The 15705-nt window shown below is 46.1% G+C and overlaps 1 protein-coding gene across 5 annotated transcripts in view; it reads left to right on the forward strand.

The window, feature by feature from the left end:
- Positions 1–15705, forward strand: part of DPP6 (dipeptidyl peptidase like 6) — a 618762-nt gene that overhangs the window by 535252 nt on the left and 67805 nt on the right. For all 5 annotated transcript variants that reach the window (XM_029077439.2, XM_029077436.2, XM_029077438.2 and 2 more), the window contains one exon: positions 7285–7405. In XM_029077439.2, the coding sequence (XP_028933272.1) occupies positions 7285–7405 (121 nt within the window). The remainder of the gene's footprint in view (positions 1–7284; positions 7406–15705) is intronic.

The following is a 15705-nucleotide window of genomic DNA, read 5'->3' on the forward strand; positions in this document are numbered from 1 at the left end:
CCCTCCTTAGGCCCCCTGTTCCTCCCCCTCCCCCATCTCTCACCCCTAATGATCTGGCCACCTATTTCCTCACGAAAATCAACACGATCAGGTCTGAGCTCCCCAAAGTCACCCCTCCGCCTCTCCCCTCCCCCCCAACAACCCCCTCCCCTACTTTCCCATCCTTCCCTGCAGTATCCTCAGAGGAGATCTCCTCCCTCCTCGCAAGTGCCACCCCCTCCACCTGCGCCTCGGACCCCATTCCCTCTCACCTTCTTAAAACCATCGCCCCTGCCCTCCTCCCTTCCTTAACTTCTATTTTTAACCACTCAATCTCCAAGGGCTCCTTCCCCTCTGCCTTCAAACACGCCCACGTCTCCCCCATCCTAAAAAAACCCGCTCTTGACCCCACTTCCCCCTCCAGTTATCGTCCTATCTCCCTACTACCCTTCCTTTCCAAAATCTTAGAACGAGTCGTCTACAATCGATGCCTAGAATTCCTTAACTCCCATTCTCTCCTGGACCCCCTCCGATCTGGCTTCCGTCCCCTCCACTCTACCGAGACTGCTCTCTCTAAGGTCACCCATGACCTCCTTCTTGCCAAATCCAATGGCTCCTACTCCATTCTGATCCTCCTTGACCTCTCTGCTGCCTTTGACACTGTCGACCATCCCCTCCTCCTCCATACCTTATCTCACCTTGGCTTCACGGACTCTGTCCTCTCCTGGTTCTCCTCTTACCTCTCTGGCCGATCATTCTCGGTCTCCTACGCTGGAGCCTCCTCCCCCTCCCATCCTTTAACTGTTGGAGTTCCTCAAGGGTCAGTTCTTGGCCCTCTTCTGTTCTCCATTTACACTCACTCCCTCGGTGAACTCATCCGCTCTCACGGCTTTGACTACCATCTCTACGCAGATGACACGCAGATCTACATCTCCGCCCCTGTCCTCTCCCCCTCCCTTCAGGCTCGCATCTCCTCCTGCCTCCGGGACGTCTCCACCTGGATGTCGGCCCGCCACCTAAAACTCAACATGAGCAAGACTGAGCTCCTCATCTTCCCTCCCAAGCCCGGTCCGCTCCCAGACTTCTCCATCACCGTGGATGGCACGACCATCCTTCCCGTCCCGCAGGCCCGCAATCTCGGTGTCATCCTTGACTCGTCCCTCTCGTTCACCCCACACATCCTATCCGTTACCAAGACCTGCCGGTTTCACCTCTACAATATCGCCAAGATCCGCCCTTTCCTCTCCACCCAAACGGCCACCTCACTATTACGGGCTCTCGTTATATCCCAGCTAGACTACTGTGTCAGCCTTCTCTCTGACCTCCCTTCCTCCTCTCTCGCCCCGCTCCGGTCTATTCTTCACTCCGCTGCCCGGCTCATCTTCCTGCAGAAACGATCTGGGCATGTCACTCCCCTTCTTAAACAACTCCAGTGGTTGCCTATCGACCTCCGCTCCAAACAAAAACTCCTCACTCTAGGCTTCAAGGCTCTCCATCACCTTGCCCCTTCCTACCTCTCCTCCCTTCTCTCTTTCTACCGCCCACCCCGCACGCTCCGCTCCTCTGCCGCCCACCTCCTCGCCGTCCCTCGGTCTCGCCTATCCCGCCGTCGACCCCTGGGTCACGTCCTCCCGCGGTCCTGGAACGCCCTCCCTCCTCACCTCCGCCAAACTGATTCTCTTTCCCTCTTCAAAACCTTACTTAAAAATCACCTCCTCCAAGAGGCCTTCCCAGACTGAGCTCCTCTTCCCCCTCTACTCCCTCTGCCATCCCCCCTTTACCTCTCCGCAGCTAAAGCCTCATTTTCCCCTTTTCCCTCTGCTCCTCCACCTCTCCCTTCCCATCCCCACAGCACTGTACCCGTCCGCTCAACTGTATATATTTTCGTTACCCTATTTATTTTGTTAATGAATTGTACATCGCCTTGATTCTATTTAGTTGCCATTGTTTTTACGAGATGTTCTTCCCCTTGACGCTGTTTAGTGCCATTATTCTTGTCTGTCCGTCTCCCCCGATTAGACTGTAAGCCCGTCAAACGGCAGGGACTGTCTCTATCTGTTGCCGACTTGTTCATCCCAAGCGCTTAGTACAGTGCTCTGCACATAGTAAGCGCTCAATAAATACTATTGAATGGGGGGGCCTAGTCATTCAAACTATGAAGATGACCAATCAGTAGCCAGTATATGCCGCTAGTTTTATCATGTTATCTTGAAGGATTTCACCTGATTAATGTTTTGAAGCACAAAATGCACCAATAATAATGACATTTGTAGTATGTGTAAAGGGCTTACTATGTGCCAAGCACTGTTCTAAGCACTGGGGTGGATACAGGTAAATCGGGTTGGACACAGTCACTTGTCCCACGTGGGGCTCACAGTCTCGATCCCCATTTTACAGATGAGGTAACTGAGGCATAGTGATGTGAAGTGACTTGCCCAAGGTCACACAGCGGACAAGTGGAACTGTGATTAGAACCCATGACCTTCTGACTCCCAGGCCCATGCTGTCTGTCATGGAGACTTATTGACTGCTGTGCATCAGGTGTTCAGCCGAAAGAAAATCCTTGAGCCAACAGGACGGTGATCCTTGAGCCAACAGGACAGCGAGCGAGATTCATAAAAAAGGAATGTGGCTTTTGAAAGGGCTTGGAAATCCAGCCCAGTGAGGAAAAAACAGACTGTCCCTTTAGCAAGCAAGCAAGCAGTCATTGAGACTGGAAGTGATGTCAAAGGTTACCTAGTGCTGGGGTCTGTTTGGGGTCTGCCAGTGGTCTAGAAGAGTTTTTGAGTCTTTAGGTTTAGAGGCATGGGAGAGGATTATTGCAGTTTGTGAAAGCCTCAGTGGTTAACTTCAGCCAGCTTTTTCTTCCCATAGTAATTACAATCAGAGATCCCCCAGATCACTGCAACCTACAGGCAATCCTCAAGCCTCATTTTGGGCCATAGTTTCAACCCCTTTTCTCAGCAAATCTTTTCCCTGAGCAATGAGCAAGCAGGAAAAGGGCTTGACTTTAGTTTTCATCATTTCTTCTGCCACCTTCTGGAGAAATCCAAAAGGGAAGTGTTAGTGAAGAGTGGCATGGTGAAAAGGCAGAAAGGGAGAGGTCTTGAATGATACACAGATTGGGTTTGGATCTACCTTCTCAATCTTGTGGATGCTTTAGGAGAATAAATTGGTTTGTTCTTTTCAACACTGAAATGCGTAGAAAACTGAAGTCATAATAGACTTTCAGGACACAATTATCCAAGTCATCTGTAGATGCGGGTGACGTATTCTGTCATCTAGATGGAACAGTAGAGTTCTTTGGGTGAGAGGAAGAGAAGGATTTCTCAAAGAAGCAGCATGGCATAGTGGAAAAAACACGGGTCAGGAAATCAGAGGATTGGGTTCTAATCCCAGTTCTGCCACTGGCCTGCTGTATGACCTTGGACAAGTCACTTCACTTCTCAGTGTGTCAGTTTCCTCATCTGCACAATGGGGGATTAAATCCCTTTTTTCCCTCTCCCATCAACTGGGAACCCTACATGCGTCAGGGACTGTGTCCTAACTGATTATTTTGCATTGTCCTCAGGGTTTGCATAGTACTTGGCACATAGTAAGCACTTAACAAAATTATTTTCAACATCATTATTATTATTATATGAATATAGGGTCAGAACCCTACCAACAGCAGCAGCAGGAATTATCAAACCCATACTGGGTGCAGAGAACTGCATCTTGTTGAAGGGTTAAATTTATCTTTAAAAGATGACAGTGTTTAAAAGGGTCCTCAGAGAGCCCCTAGAGACAGTCAGAATGTCTAGATAGATTTTGGGTTCTCTGACCGTGGCAAATTTGGAGAACATTTTCCTGGTGCTGTGTGTATGCTGGGAATGCAAGACCATTCATAATTGGAAAATGAATAAAAATGCAGTAAACACACAAAGCAAAGAATCGATTTTTCTGTCATCTTATAAAATTCAGCGGCTTGTTTGGCGGGCGGAGGGCTTCTCTGGGCCACAGCCGAGAAATGAGGTTAACCGGTGTGTGAAAGAGTTTGCAGAGTGCCATTTTCTGTTGAGCAGCGGTAGATAATTGATCAAATTGCCACATGCTTTTAGATGGTTCTCATGGTGTTAGTGCTTGTGATTTCTGGGCCTTTGTAGAGATCCATTATCCGAAAGCCCCGATGGTAACTACATTCTCATTACCAAAGTTTGATGCTCCTTGTATTGGGTCCTGGGCTGAATTCAATGGGAAAATGACACTTCACGTCAGCTTATTGGGGGAATTTAGTGCCTGGAGGGTGTATCCACGCTGGCACAAAAAGCAAGTCCAGAAGTCTCCTGTACACCCAGCTCTCCCAGAAATAGCAGCTGCCTTCCTGCAAAACCCCAATTTAAGGAAAACTCCAGGATCATACAATGCCCGCATGCTCACAAGCCGATTCATTCGTATTTATTGAGCACTTACTGTGCCGAGCACTGGACTGAGCGCTTGGAAAAGTACAATACAACAATAAACAGTGACATTCCCTGCCCACAAAGAGCTTACAGTGTAGAGGGGGAATAATAGAACTTGTTAAGCACTTAGTATATGCCAAATACTGTACTAAGTGCTAGGGTGAATATAAGCAAATCAGGTTGGATTATCCCCCCGTCTTACATGGGGCTCACTTTCTCAATCCCCAAAGCACTTAGTACAGTGCTCTGCACACAGTAAGCACTCAATAAATGCAATTGAATGAATGAATGAATTTTAGAGATGAGGTAACTGAGGCACAGAAAGGTGAAGTGACTCACATAGCGGACATGTGGCAGACCTGGGATCCAAAATTTGTCAGATCAGTCAGTCAGTTGTATTTATTGAGCATGTACTTTGTGCAGAGCACTGTACTAAGCACTTGGGCAAGTGTAATATAATAGAGTTGGTAGATCTGTTCTCTACCCACAAGGAGCTTACCAGTGTACAGAACTTACAGTGAATTGCACGTTCCCCAGTTCACTAACAGTGTTCTAGCCAAAACAGTTAGTACTCTCCCAGGTGCTTAGTACAGTGCTTCACACAGCACACAGTAAGCACTCAGTAAGTACGATTGAATAAATGAATGACAGATTTTTCTGGTAATGTGCTTTTGGTTGAATTAGGGGTTATTTCCTTTGGTTTTATTAGCATTAATACTTTAAGTATGCTGACCTTAGCAGCAGCAGCAGCAAGTATTTGTTGAGCCACCCACAGGGTGGAAATCATCACCCTGGGTCCTAGCACAGACACATTTCTGCCCCTGGGGAATTTGTCATGAATCACGCATCCTTAGCAAAGGAGGAAAAATAGCAGCAGCCCAGGCAGCAACCATCAATCGCACACTAAGCCAGGGCCTATAGAGTCATATTCATTTATTCATTCCATAGTATTAATTGAGCGTTTACTATGTGCAGAGCACTGTACTAAGCGCTTGGAATGTACAAGTAGTAGTAACTGTAGTTTTAGTAGTAATAGTAGCAACAGGGTTTATTGATCACTAACTGAGTGCACTGTACTGAGAAGCCTAAGGCATGTTCCTTACCCACAAGAATCATACACTTTAACCGGGAGAGGCAAAAGTAAAGATGTTTACAGATCAGTTTGGATACCAGACCACGCTCCTGCCAATCACTGCAGGATAGACTGTCAGTTTATCGCGTATCTATAATGATGCAGTGCTTGACACAAAATAAGTGGTTAATAAACACCATCATGTTACTGTTACCGGGTTTCCTCAAACCGGAACCGGGATTCTCCCCAGTCCAGAGGAGAGTTAGTGAATTGGGGGCCACTTAGCATCTCATTGACACCCACTGCTAGATCCTCACTTTAAAGCCATTCTTGTTTCTTCTCTGTAAATGCTGATGTCTTCTCTGACAGAAGCCACCCAATCCAACCCATGCAAAGAATCCTGTTCTGTGCAGAATGTCACTGTCTGAGACTTGTCTGCTCAACAGTAGTAGGTGGAACTTCCAGAAAGAAAACAGAAAGCACCTTTGAAGTCCATTTGTTTTCTCCACTGACTGAAAACTCAGTCCAGGAGAGAAGAGCTTGATGTAATATCTGTCACAGCATATTTTCACTTGGAAAAAGTATTAATTGGCCACAGCCCTGTTTGACTTAAAAGACAATGTAAAGCTTGGGCCCCGAGGCGAACTCATGAGGATATGGTGGCTGAAATTAAATCAGCCTCTCTCCCAGTTGCTGGAAATGTTCCAGCTCATTTCTGGTGGAAACGCCTGCCCACAGAGCCTGAGCAGACAGCAAATGCTGTTGTTGCAGCTTTTTTTTTCTTTTCTCCCAATACCACCCTCTCCTGGGTGTACTCTGTGAAATTACAGTTCTATCTTTCCAGAATGGAGTTAGAGTCTTTGCCCTGGGGACTTTTTTGGGTGAACTGTTCGCCCATGATCGTTTGATCTTTTTGAATTCAGTTTATCCCCAGGTGGTCACTGCCCACCTCCCTGGCCCCCTTCTAGTTTGGGACCCTTCTGAGGGTAAGGGGACTATGTCTTCTTGAGAAGCAGTGCGGTTTAGTGGAAAGAGCGCTAAGCTGGAAGTCAGGAGATCTGGCTTCTAATTCCGGCTTTGCCACTTCACTTCTCTGTGCCTCAATTTCCTCATCTGTAAAGTGGTTGTTGAATGCATGCTGTCCCCCATTCTTTGCCTGTCAGCCCCATGCGAGACAGGGACTGTGTCTGACCAGATTATCTTGTATCTATCCCAGCACTTAGCACAGTGCTTTTCACATTGTACGCACTTAACAAATACCCCTTTGTATCATCATCATTGTTATTACTATCATTCTTATTATTACATTCTTCCCTAGTGCTTTGTACAGTTCCTTGCACTCAATAGGCACTCATAAATGAGAAGGAAAGAAGGAAGGGAGGGAGGGAAAGAAAGAAGGAAGGAAAAGGAACTGTAAGCTCTTTGGGGCAAGGAGTGTGTCTGTTACATTGTAGTCTACCAAGCATGTAGTACAGTGCTCTGCACATAGTAAGCACTCAATAAATACGGCTGGCTGACTGACTGACTGACAGACACTGGCCTTGTGTACAGAGTGACTTCACCCGTGCTCTCAGCTCTCTGTCCCCGTGAATAGGCACCTGGAACAAGCTCCACGTCAGGTCTTTGTAAAGCAGTGGCGCCAGAGAAATAACTGAGGCAAAGGACTGTGTGAAAATTAAATTGGTTGCCCGCATGAAGACTGGATGTCGGCACGGTAGATTGCTGTAAAAAGTCAGGCACTGTTTGATGACTGCTTCACTGGTTGTTGCTTTGTCTCTGTTTTCAAATTAGATCTTCATCTTTGAGAATAACATCTATTACTGTGCCCATGTGGGGAAGCAAGCTATCCGGGTGGTCTCTACCGGGAAGGAAGGTGTGATTTTCAATGGCCTCAGCGACTGGCTTTATGAAGGTAAGATGCACAGTGTGGGGCTGGTGGGTGAGTTATCGCCTCCGGATTGATATCCGTAAGGCTCAGAATCTTCCCTATGCATGTCTTCTCCCCGTCTGCCCCCCAAATTGTCCAATTCTCCCAGGCCAGTAGGGGTGACTGAAAAGACCAGCTCCAACACCCTGCCTACTGGCACATTGTCCTTTTCAAACCATACCAGAGGATTCTGGCCAGGTAGGAGGCTTGACATTCATGAAAGTAGATCTTGAAGGTGGAGAACTAACTAACCCTAACTAATTAGGGTTAGGGTGCCATTTTTTTTTTGAGGAGGAAATGGTCTTGTGAAATATAGACCAGTAACAAAGCACCTTCCCTCTCTGTGGCAAAGGCAGCAGTCTCTCTGTGCCCTCAGCAGGAATCCAAATGGAAATAGTGCTTACAGTGTGGTATTTGTTCAGCGCTTTCTATGTGCCTAGCAGTGTACTGAGCACTGTGGTAGATACAAGATTATCAGGTCCCACTTAGCCCCTGTCCCAGATGGGGCTCACTGGTAACCCAAAAACCAAGTTTCAGTGTGCAAGGATTCCAAGGGGTCTCTCAGTGGGGCCTAGTGCAGTTATCTGGACAGTAGCCCAGAGAGAGCATTTGCCCTGAAGTCACCTTGATTCAGCCATTCAACCTCCCTTCTGACTGAATTAGCTGAGCGGAGTGGGAAAGTAGACTCTTACTTCATAGTAATACCTGGTGAAGAGACTAAAGTGGCTTTCTTGTGGGGACCAAGCACCATGTTGTGTCCAAACCGGGACCGTGAGGTCTGTTGTGAAAATTTTAAAATTATGTCCTATCCCCATCTCTGGTTGTGAAAAGTAGCGTGAAAGTAATGGTAATGATGAAAGCAGTTTATCCTTGATTTAATCAAGTTCTTGCGGGGGTTATGAGGTATTTTGGTGTGTGCCTTTGAGGTGCTGGGCCTGGGAGGATCTGGTAAATGAAATAGCAATTATTTGGAGTGTGAGGCTTAATGGTCTCTGTATTTAATGAACCTGAAATGGGTATCTTCCCCATCTAGGCTTCTGTCACATCACATATAAATGACCTTGCCTTGATAATATGTAAATTTTACCTTGTGGATAGACACAGATCAAGAGGTAGTATGGACTCTGAAAGAGCAATTCTCCAGGGACTCAGAGGAAGTTCAAATGAACTCCCAAAGCTCATTCCATCTGTCAGATCTCTGATTCAGGGAAGGGCGCCACGGGAGGCTGTGTTGCCTGGCAGCCTGACAGAGAAGACAGTCTACTGCCAAGGCTGGCAGCTCTCCACCCCTGACACGATCGAGAGTGGCACCAAGGCCATTGGCCTTAAACACCAGCCCTGAAGGCACTGGGAGAGCTGCAGTGGCTTGGATGTATCAAATGGCATGCCCTTCATGGGAGACTGTACCTCTGCCCGCCGTTTTTATATTTGTAAAGTGTTTACTATGTGCCAAACACTATACTAAGTGCTGGGGTAGATACATAATCATCAGTTCAGATACAGTCCCTGTTCCACAGGGGGCTCACAGTCAAAGCATGAGAAAGAGCAGGTTTTTAATGTCCATTTCACAGATGAGGAAACTGAGGCACAGAGAAGTGAAGCGACTTGCCTCGGGTCACGTGGGAGGTAAGTGGCAGAGCTGGGATTAGAACTCAGGACCTCTGACTCCCAGGCCTGGGGTACTTTCCACTACGTGGCTGCCCCCCACTGCCCCATCCGGACCGTGACTGGCAGGACCAAGAAAGTAGGAGGAGCCACCAGCTCTAGAATCAGTTCCTGGGTCTATCTGACCAGGCCGAGTCCCGCTGGGAGACTCTGACCCTGCTGAGCACAACAGCCGCAGCAGCAGCAGCAGTAACCACAGTACTGAGCGACCGCTCTGATCGTAGGAGGGGGCATTCCTCCAAACTGCCTCTCCCACAGTGGGATTGGAGGAGCAGAAGAGACGCTCCCCTCCTTCCCGGCCAGAAGCCGGAGACTGTCTTTGGGATGCTGGGATACAGAAATTCGTCCAGTGAGACCCCCCAAGGAAACAACCTGAGTAGGTCCAAGCTCAAATGGCTTTAAAAGACTTAGGAGCTTACCTTCCTATTACTAATTCTACTAATGATAATAATAATAAAAACTCTGTTTTTAATAATAACAATTAGGTGAGCTTTTTGAGTGTTTACTATGTGTCAAGTACTGTACTAAGCACTGAGGTAGATATAAGATCATCAGGTCCCACATAGGAATCGCAGTCTAAGTAAAAGGGAGAACAGGTATTGAATCCCCATTTTGCAGTTGCAGCTCAGTGCTTAGTACAGTGCCTGGTACATAGTAAGCTCTTAATCAGTGGTGTCTATTGAGTCCTTACCGTGGACACAGCACTGTTCTAAGATCTTGGGAGAGTAGAATTCAACAGAATTAGCGGACACATCCCCTGCCTATAATGAACTTGCAGTCTAGAGTCTAGAAAAAATACCATAAAAAAGAGGGAATTGAGGCACAGAGGAAGGCAAGTGACTTGTCCAAGGTCACACAGCAGGCAAGCGGCCAAGCAGGGATTAGAACCCAGGTCTTCTAACTACTAGGCCCATACTATTGCAAGCGTAAGTGCGATAGTCTGGTAAAGCCCCAGTAGCTTTCAACCCAAGAGGGGAGACAATCAGGAAATGTTCAGTTCACATGAATGTCATCACTGTCAGTGTTAATTACTGAGTACTTACCAAGTGTGTTGTATGTACTAATTGTTGGGAAAATGCAACAGCAGCAAATATGTCTGACCCTCAAGGACGCTGAAGTCTAATGGGTTGTAATAAGTATTGAAATTCCAAGAAACTGCAAGATGTTTGCCTTCTCTGGCCGTGGCTGGGGAAAGCCATTTGGCTTGAATCTTTCTTTTAATTCTCTTCAACTCTCTTTGTTTTCATGCCCGATTATTAATTGCAGCTACTGCTCATTGAGGTTCTTAATTGATATTGTATTTTACTCTACCGGCCCCCTGGGGTTGCTTAGGTAAGGGTCACGACAAAAAATCCTTCCGAGTAATTTCCGCCCAGAGAAGAAACGTTGTCTGCCAGTCATCCTCGGCTCAGACCTCCAGTGTTGAAAGTCGGCTCTTTCTAATGCCATCGTGTCAGCCGTTGACTTATCTGCAGGGCTGTCCGGGAGCTCTGATTGAGAGTACTCTTCCAAGCATCTAGTACAGAAATGTGCGTACTTCCCAAGCACTTAGTACAGTGCTCAACACACAGCACTCAGTAATTATCTTTGATAGCATGTAGTAGACACTCAGTAAATACTATTGATTAATTGGACAGAGAGGAATCCCTCTGGGTTCCTGCAGCTTCCTCACGTTAATTCACGTTACTAGGGGACCGCGTCTTTTACATCGAACTAGATCTACCCAGTAATCTACATGGGCTTCAGTTGTAAATGACAGACCAAGTAGAAGAAGCTAAAGAAAACTGGACGAGAGAGAGCTTGGAAAGATACTAAAGGATGTGGGGCTCATAAGAAGGAGGCTGAGCAGTAGATTGCTGACTGTAATACGCTCCAAGTTTCAAATTAGGAAGGCAGTGGGGTTCAGTGTCAAGAGAACGGAACAAGGAGTCAAGAGACCCGGGTTTTAGTACCAGCTCCAACGCTTGCCTGCAGTGTGACCTTGGGCAAGTCTCTAAATAGTTCTGTGCCTTGGTTTTAATAATAATAATGTTGGTATTTGTTAAGCGCTTACTATGTGCAGAACACTGTTCTAAGCGCTGGGATAGATACAGGGTCATCAGGTTGTCCCACAAGAAGCTCACAGTTAATCCCCATTTTACAGATGAGGTAACTGAGGCACAGAGAAGTTAAGTGACTTGCCCACAGTCACACAGCTGGCAACCACCCCCGATCTGTAAAATGGGGATTAAATACCCCCTATACTGCAAGCCCATGTACAACAGAAATTGGGTCCGAACTGATTTTCTGGCAGCTGCCACAGTTCTTAGCACAGAGTAAGTGCTTCATAAAATGCCTTCTACACCTAAGGATGAAGAAGGTTGATGTTTCCCTTTAGGTTTCTGGCAGAGTCTAGAAATTATTCCCTCAGTGAGAGAGATTTATGAGTGTTCCATGCCACCTTGTGGTGAGCTTACTTAATTCTTGGAGTTTTCTATTTCGAATTGGCAGCAGTTTGATCCGAGCATACTTCTAATCACTCCAAGCAGAACTAATTATAGCGGCGGAGACCCCGAAATCCTGTCTTGAGTTATGCACTAAAGCGGATGAGATTTAAGTGCCAGATTCATGCTGAATTTTCCCTTTGAGTCTCGGACAAAAAGCCGGCTGTAATTTTGAAAATCCAATCTAATTTTTGTCAGTTTCCTAGTGATGATTGCTTTTTAACATTTTTCCCGACATGACTCAGAGCTGGACGAAGCTCATAGAGGAACTTGTCGTTGCCTCCCAGAGGATTTGCAATCTGATTGAATTGTCATTTGTTTCTTTAAAATTCAGAGACATCTTCTAAGAGGAAATTACAAAAACTTGAGTTAGATGTCACTGAGGCAAGAGATTGCTTGTGAAATAAAAATATGTTATTGAGGAATATCTCTAGCATTTGTGGGTTTATCCACATTTGTAATAATAATAATTGTGGGATTTAAGTGTGGATATAAACCAAGCACAGTGCTAATCACTGGGGTAGATACGATAGAGTCAGAGCAGACAAAGCTTCTGTGTACAGGCTTTTAATCCCCATCTTAAAGATGAGAAAATAGGTTCAGAGTGGTTAAGTGGCTTGCCCAAAGTCACACAACAAGCAAGTGTTGGAGTTATGGTTTAGAACCCTAGTTGGCTTCCTGTCCTATGCTCTTTCCATTTGACCACACTGCCTTTGGGTATTGGTGGCTAGGTAGAGAATCATCTACTCCAACATGTTTTTGTTACTTCTTTTAAATGTTAAGTATTCTGTGCTAATACACTTGCAAACTGCATTCCATTATGGGAGCCATTGTTTGAGAGCATATGTTTAAGGTTATTAGACTGTCCTTGATAGCTTCTCTATTACTCCCCTATTAAAATGTTAATTGCAAAACCACACAAACCAAGAAGAGTTAGCTAGCAAGCTTATGAGTATTTAAAGTAATATCACATGTAATGTTATGATTACATGCTGCAGGTCACAAAATAACGTTGTCTCTTCCCTGTGAGATGCATGGGGGTGGGGGGGATGCAGTTATTCTAGAGAAAAAATACAAACCCAGGGTTAATGCATCTCCCTCTTGCTTGGATTTCAACCGAAGCCCCTGTTTTAGAGCATAATTCATTCTCGATGTCATGTTATTTGGCTTTCCAGAATTGCATGCAATAGTAGAACAGCACTTCATAATTTTTGTTTCAAACCCTGTTGATGCATTCTTCAATTTCTGTGTCAGTTCAAGTAACACACACACTATGGGATTCATTTTTCCTTCATTCTTCTTTCCCTTTTTTCTTTTTCTTTTCCGAATGATGGTTTTCTTGGCAGTTGGCTGCCCCTAAGTGCAGGGATCCTAGGAGCTGTGGGAAGAAAAGATCACCATCACCACTCCCTGCCCTGGGACAGTGACAAACATCCAAACCCTCATATTTTCCCTCCTCTTCCTGTGGGCTTGGTGGTCCAGGGCTGCACTTTGGAGATCCCAGGGATCATCTGGAAACAAGGCAAGGGGAGAGGAGAAAGGGACCCTACTGACCAGAGCTTGGCCTGGATTAAGGATGCTGAGGGTCTGGAGTGAGATTGATGGTTTTAGAAGCCTGGACTGGGAGGAGAAGGGAGTTGGAAGAGGAAAAATTTTCTGGCTAGGTGAATCAAGCAATGAGATGGTTTTATTCTCCTCCCGGGAAGTTGGAGAAAAGTCTCCCTGCTGGAGCCTGGCCTCAGTAGTCACTTTAGAGGTTTGGGGGGAATCCAGTAGTGGGGCTAAGATGCCCTCATACAGGGCTGTCCAGAGTTGGGGTGTGGAACTCTTTGAATGGAAGAGTTGAAGTCCCTGGACCAGACCTGGCATCCAACTCTAGGCCCAGCCACAGTAACCCTGTCTCCTTCTCTTTCCCCGACCAAAGAAGTCTGGTGAGTCAGAATCATCCAGTCAGTCAATCAAATAATAATGTTGGTATTTATTAAGCGCTTATTATGTGCAGAGCACTGTTCTAAGCACTGGGATATACAGGGTAATCAGGTTGTCCCACATGAGACTCACAATCTTAATCCCCATTTTACAGATGAGGTAACTGAGGCACAGAGAAGTTAAGTGACTTGCCCACAGTCACACAGCTGACAAGTGGCAGAGCCGGGATTCGAACCCATGACCTCTGACTCCCAAGCCCGTGCTCTTTCCACTGTGCCACGCTGCTTCTCTACTATTCATTGAGCGCTTATTGTAGGCAGAACACTGTACTAAGTGTTTGGGAGAGTACCATGCAGTAGAGTTGGTAGACACGATCCCTGCCCACAAGGAGTTTACAGACTAGAGGACGAAGCACCCACCTGTTGTAGCCTTTTATTTTGGGTGGACTGAGCAGGAGGAAATGCTAATTTGGATTTCATATATTTCGCTAAATAAATGGAAAAATGATTGGTTCAGCCCAGAGAAGAGCCCAAAAGCAATGAGTCTGGTCCCCTCTGGAGAATTCCTAATTAGACAGATTCCTTTCCGATGTCAATATTGAGCATCTTCTTTCCATGTATCTGTCTCTGAGGGTTCTGGGTGTCAGTTAGTGGATTAGTTTTCTCATAAATTCCTTTCTTTTTGTGACGCACCGGAGCTGGAAAGGCTTATCCTGCCTGAAAAGAAGCTACGGATGAGGAGGAATTAGGGAGCGGAAAGTAGGCGAGGGATTCAAGGTGGATAGAGAAAACTGGCACACCTTCCCTCCCGTGATCTTTGGGATTTGAGCAGTGAAATTGGGCTAATTTATTCCCAAACTCATGGAACCTATAGCATCCGAACTGTTCGAAAGGTACCATCTGGAGACAGTCCAGACATGCATCCTAACACTGTCTGGCGCCCAGAAGGAGCCGAAGAAACCCTTCTTCCTTATATTCTAACTTGGTTGGTTTTTCAAAGGATAGCTGTTGGAGTTAACAGAGGACTTGCAAATTCCCCTTGGAACAGAGAGATGAATTAAAAAAAAACCCGACAGGCATATCACGGCCATGAATAGGGTGAGGTTTAGGAGACAGGAAATCAAAACCCGAACTTTGCCTCTCGTGTGCGAAGGGGAAGATGAAAGGGAGATTGCCACCTTGTGGAGAAATGATTTCATTGGCGAGAACAGTGTTTTGTTTCCATGGTTCTTATGCCGCAATGATTGAATTTGAAGATCGCCCTGATGATAATGATCCCGCTGGAACTGTGTAATATGCAAATGACATGGCACTGATTAGAGCGCAAAACTGGGAGCATTGCAAGGGGAAAGCTCCATTTTCCTTCTGGTTGAGCGTGCACGGATTTCCTTTTAACCTCCCCCTTTCAATTCAGCTTTCGACGCCTCGGATAAAATATTTAGTGGAAGGGAAAAGAGAACCCGATGCAGGTTGGAATAAATAAGATTTTCTGTTTTTAGAATGGGCCCATTTATTTCAAAATGCAGGTCTATCAGGCACGTTATTTATGTCTCTTGCTATTTTTCGGGTCTCCCGACGTTCTCCGTGAGGCTTGATTTCCTCAAATATACGCAGCAGTTTGAGGGATTTTTCAGTAGTAGTTTCACATCCAGTTTAGGAACTGATAGCAGCTGAAGATCATCAAGCCATTTTATTTAGTCACACCCCTATCGCCCCCCCCCGCCAAAAAAATACCATATATACTCATACTCGCCTTCCTGTTCTTCATATGTGACAGACTGTCTCTCTCCCCACCTTCAAACCCCTTCTAAACTCACATCACCTCCAAGAGGCCTTCCCTAACTAAGCCCTCGTGTCTCCTACTCCCTTTCCCTTCTGTATCCCCTATGCATTTGGATCCTTACCTTTTAAGCACTTGATATTCACCCCATCTTCAGCCCTCCCCAACCCCTAAACTTATGCAGATAGAATTTATTTTAATGTCTGCCATCCCCTCTAGACTGTAAGCTCATTGTATCTGCTGAATTGTACTCTCCCAAGTGGTTAGTACAGTGCTCTGCGTACACTAAGTCCTCAGTAGACATCATTGATGGATTGATCATTTAGGAGCCTTAGCTCACATTCATTTTTGCAAATAACATATCTCCCTGGGTTAAAGAGGGCAAATAACTAGCATGTGAGGAAGGAGGAAGGTGACTCATGGAACTCG

This window comes from Ornithorhynchus anatinus, chromosome 13, assembly GCF_004115215.2.
Source record: "Ornithorhynchus anatinus isolate Pmale09 chromosome 13, mOrnAna1.pri.v4, whole genome shotgun sequence".
NCBI classification, from domain to species: domain Eukaryota; kingdom Metazoa; phylum Chordata; class Mammalia; order Monotremata; family Ornithorhynchidae; genus Ornithorhynchus; species Ornithorhynchus anatinus.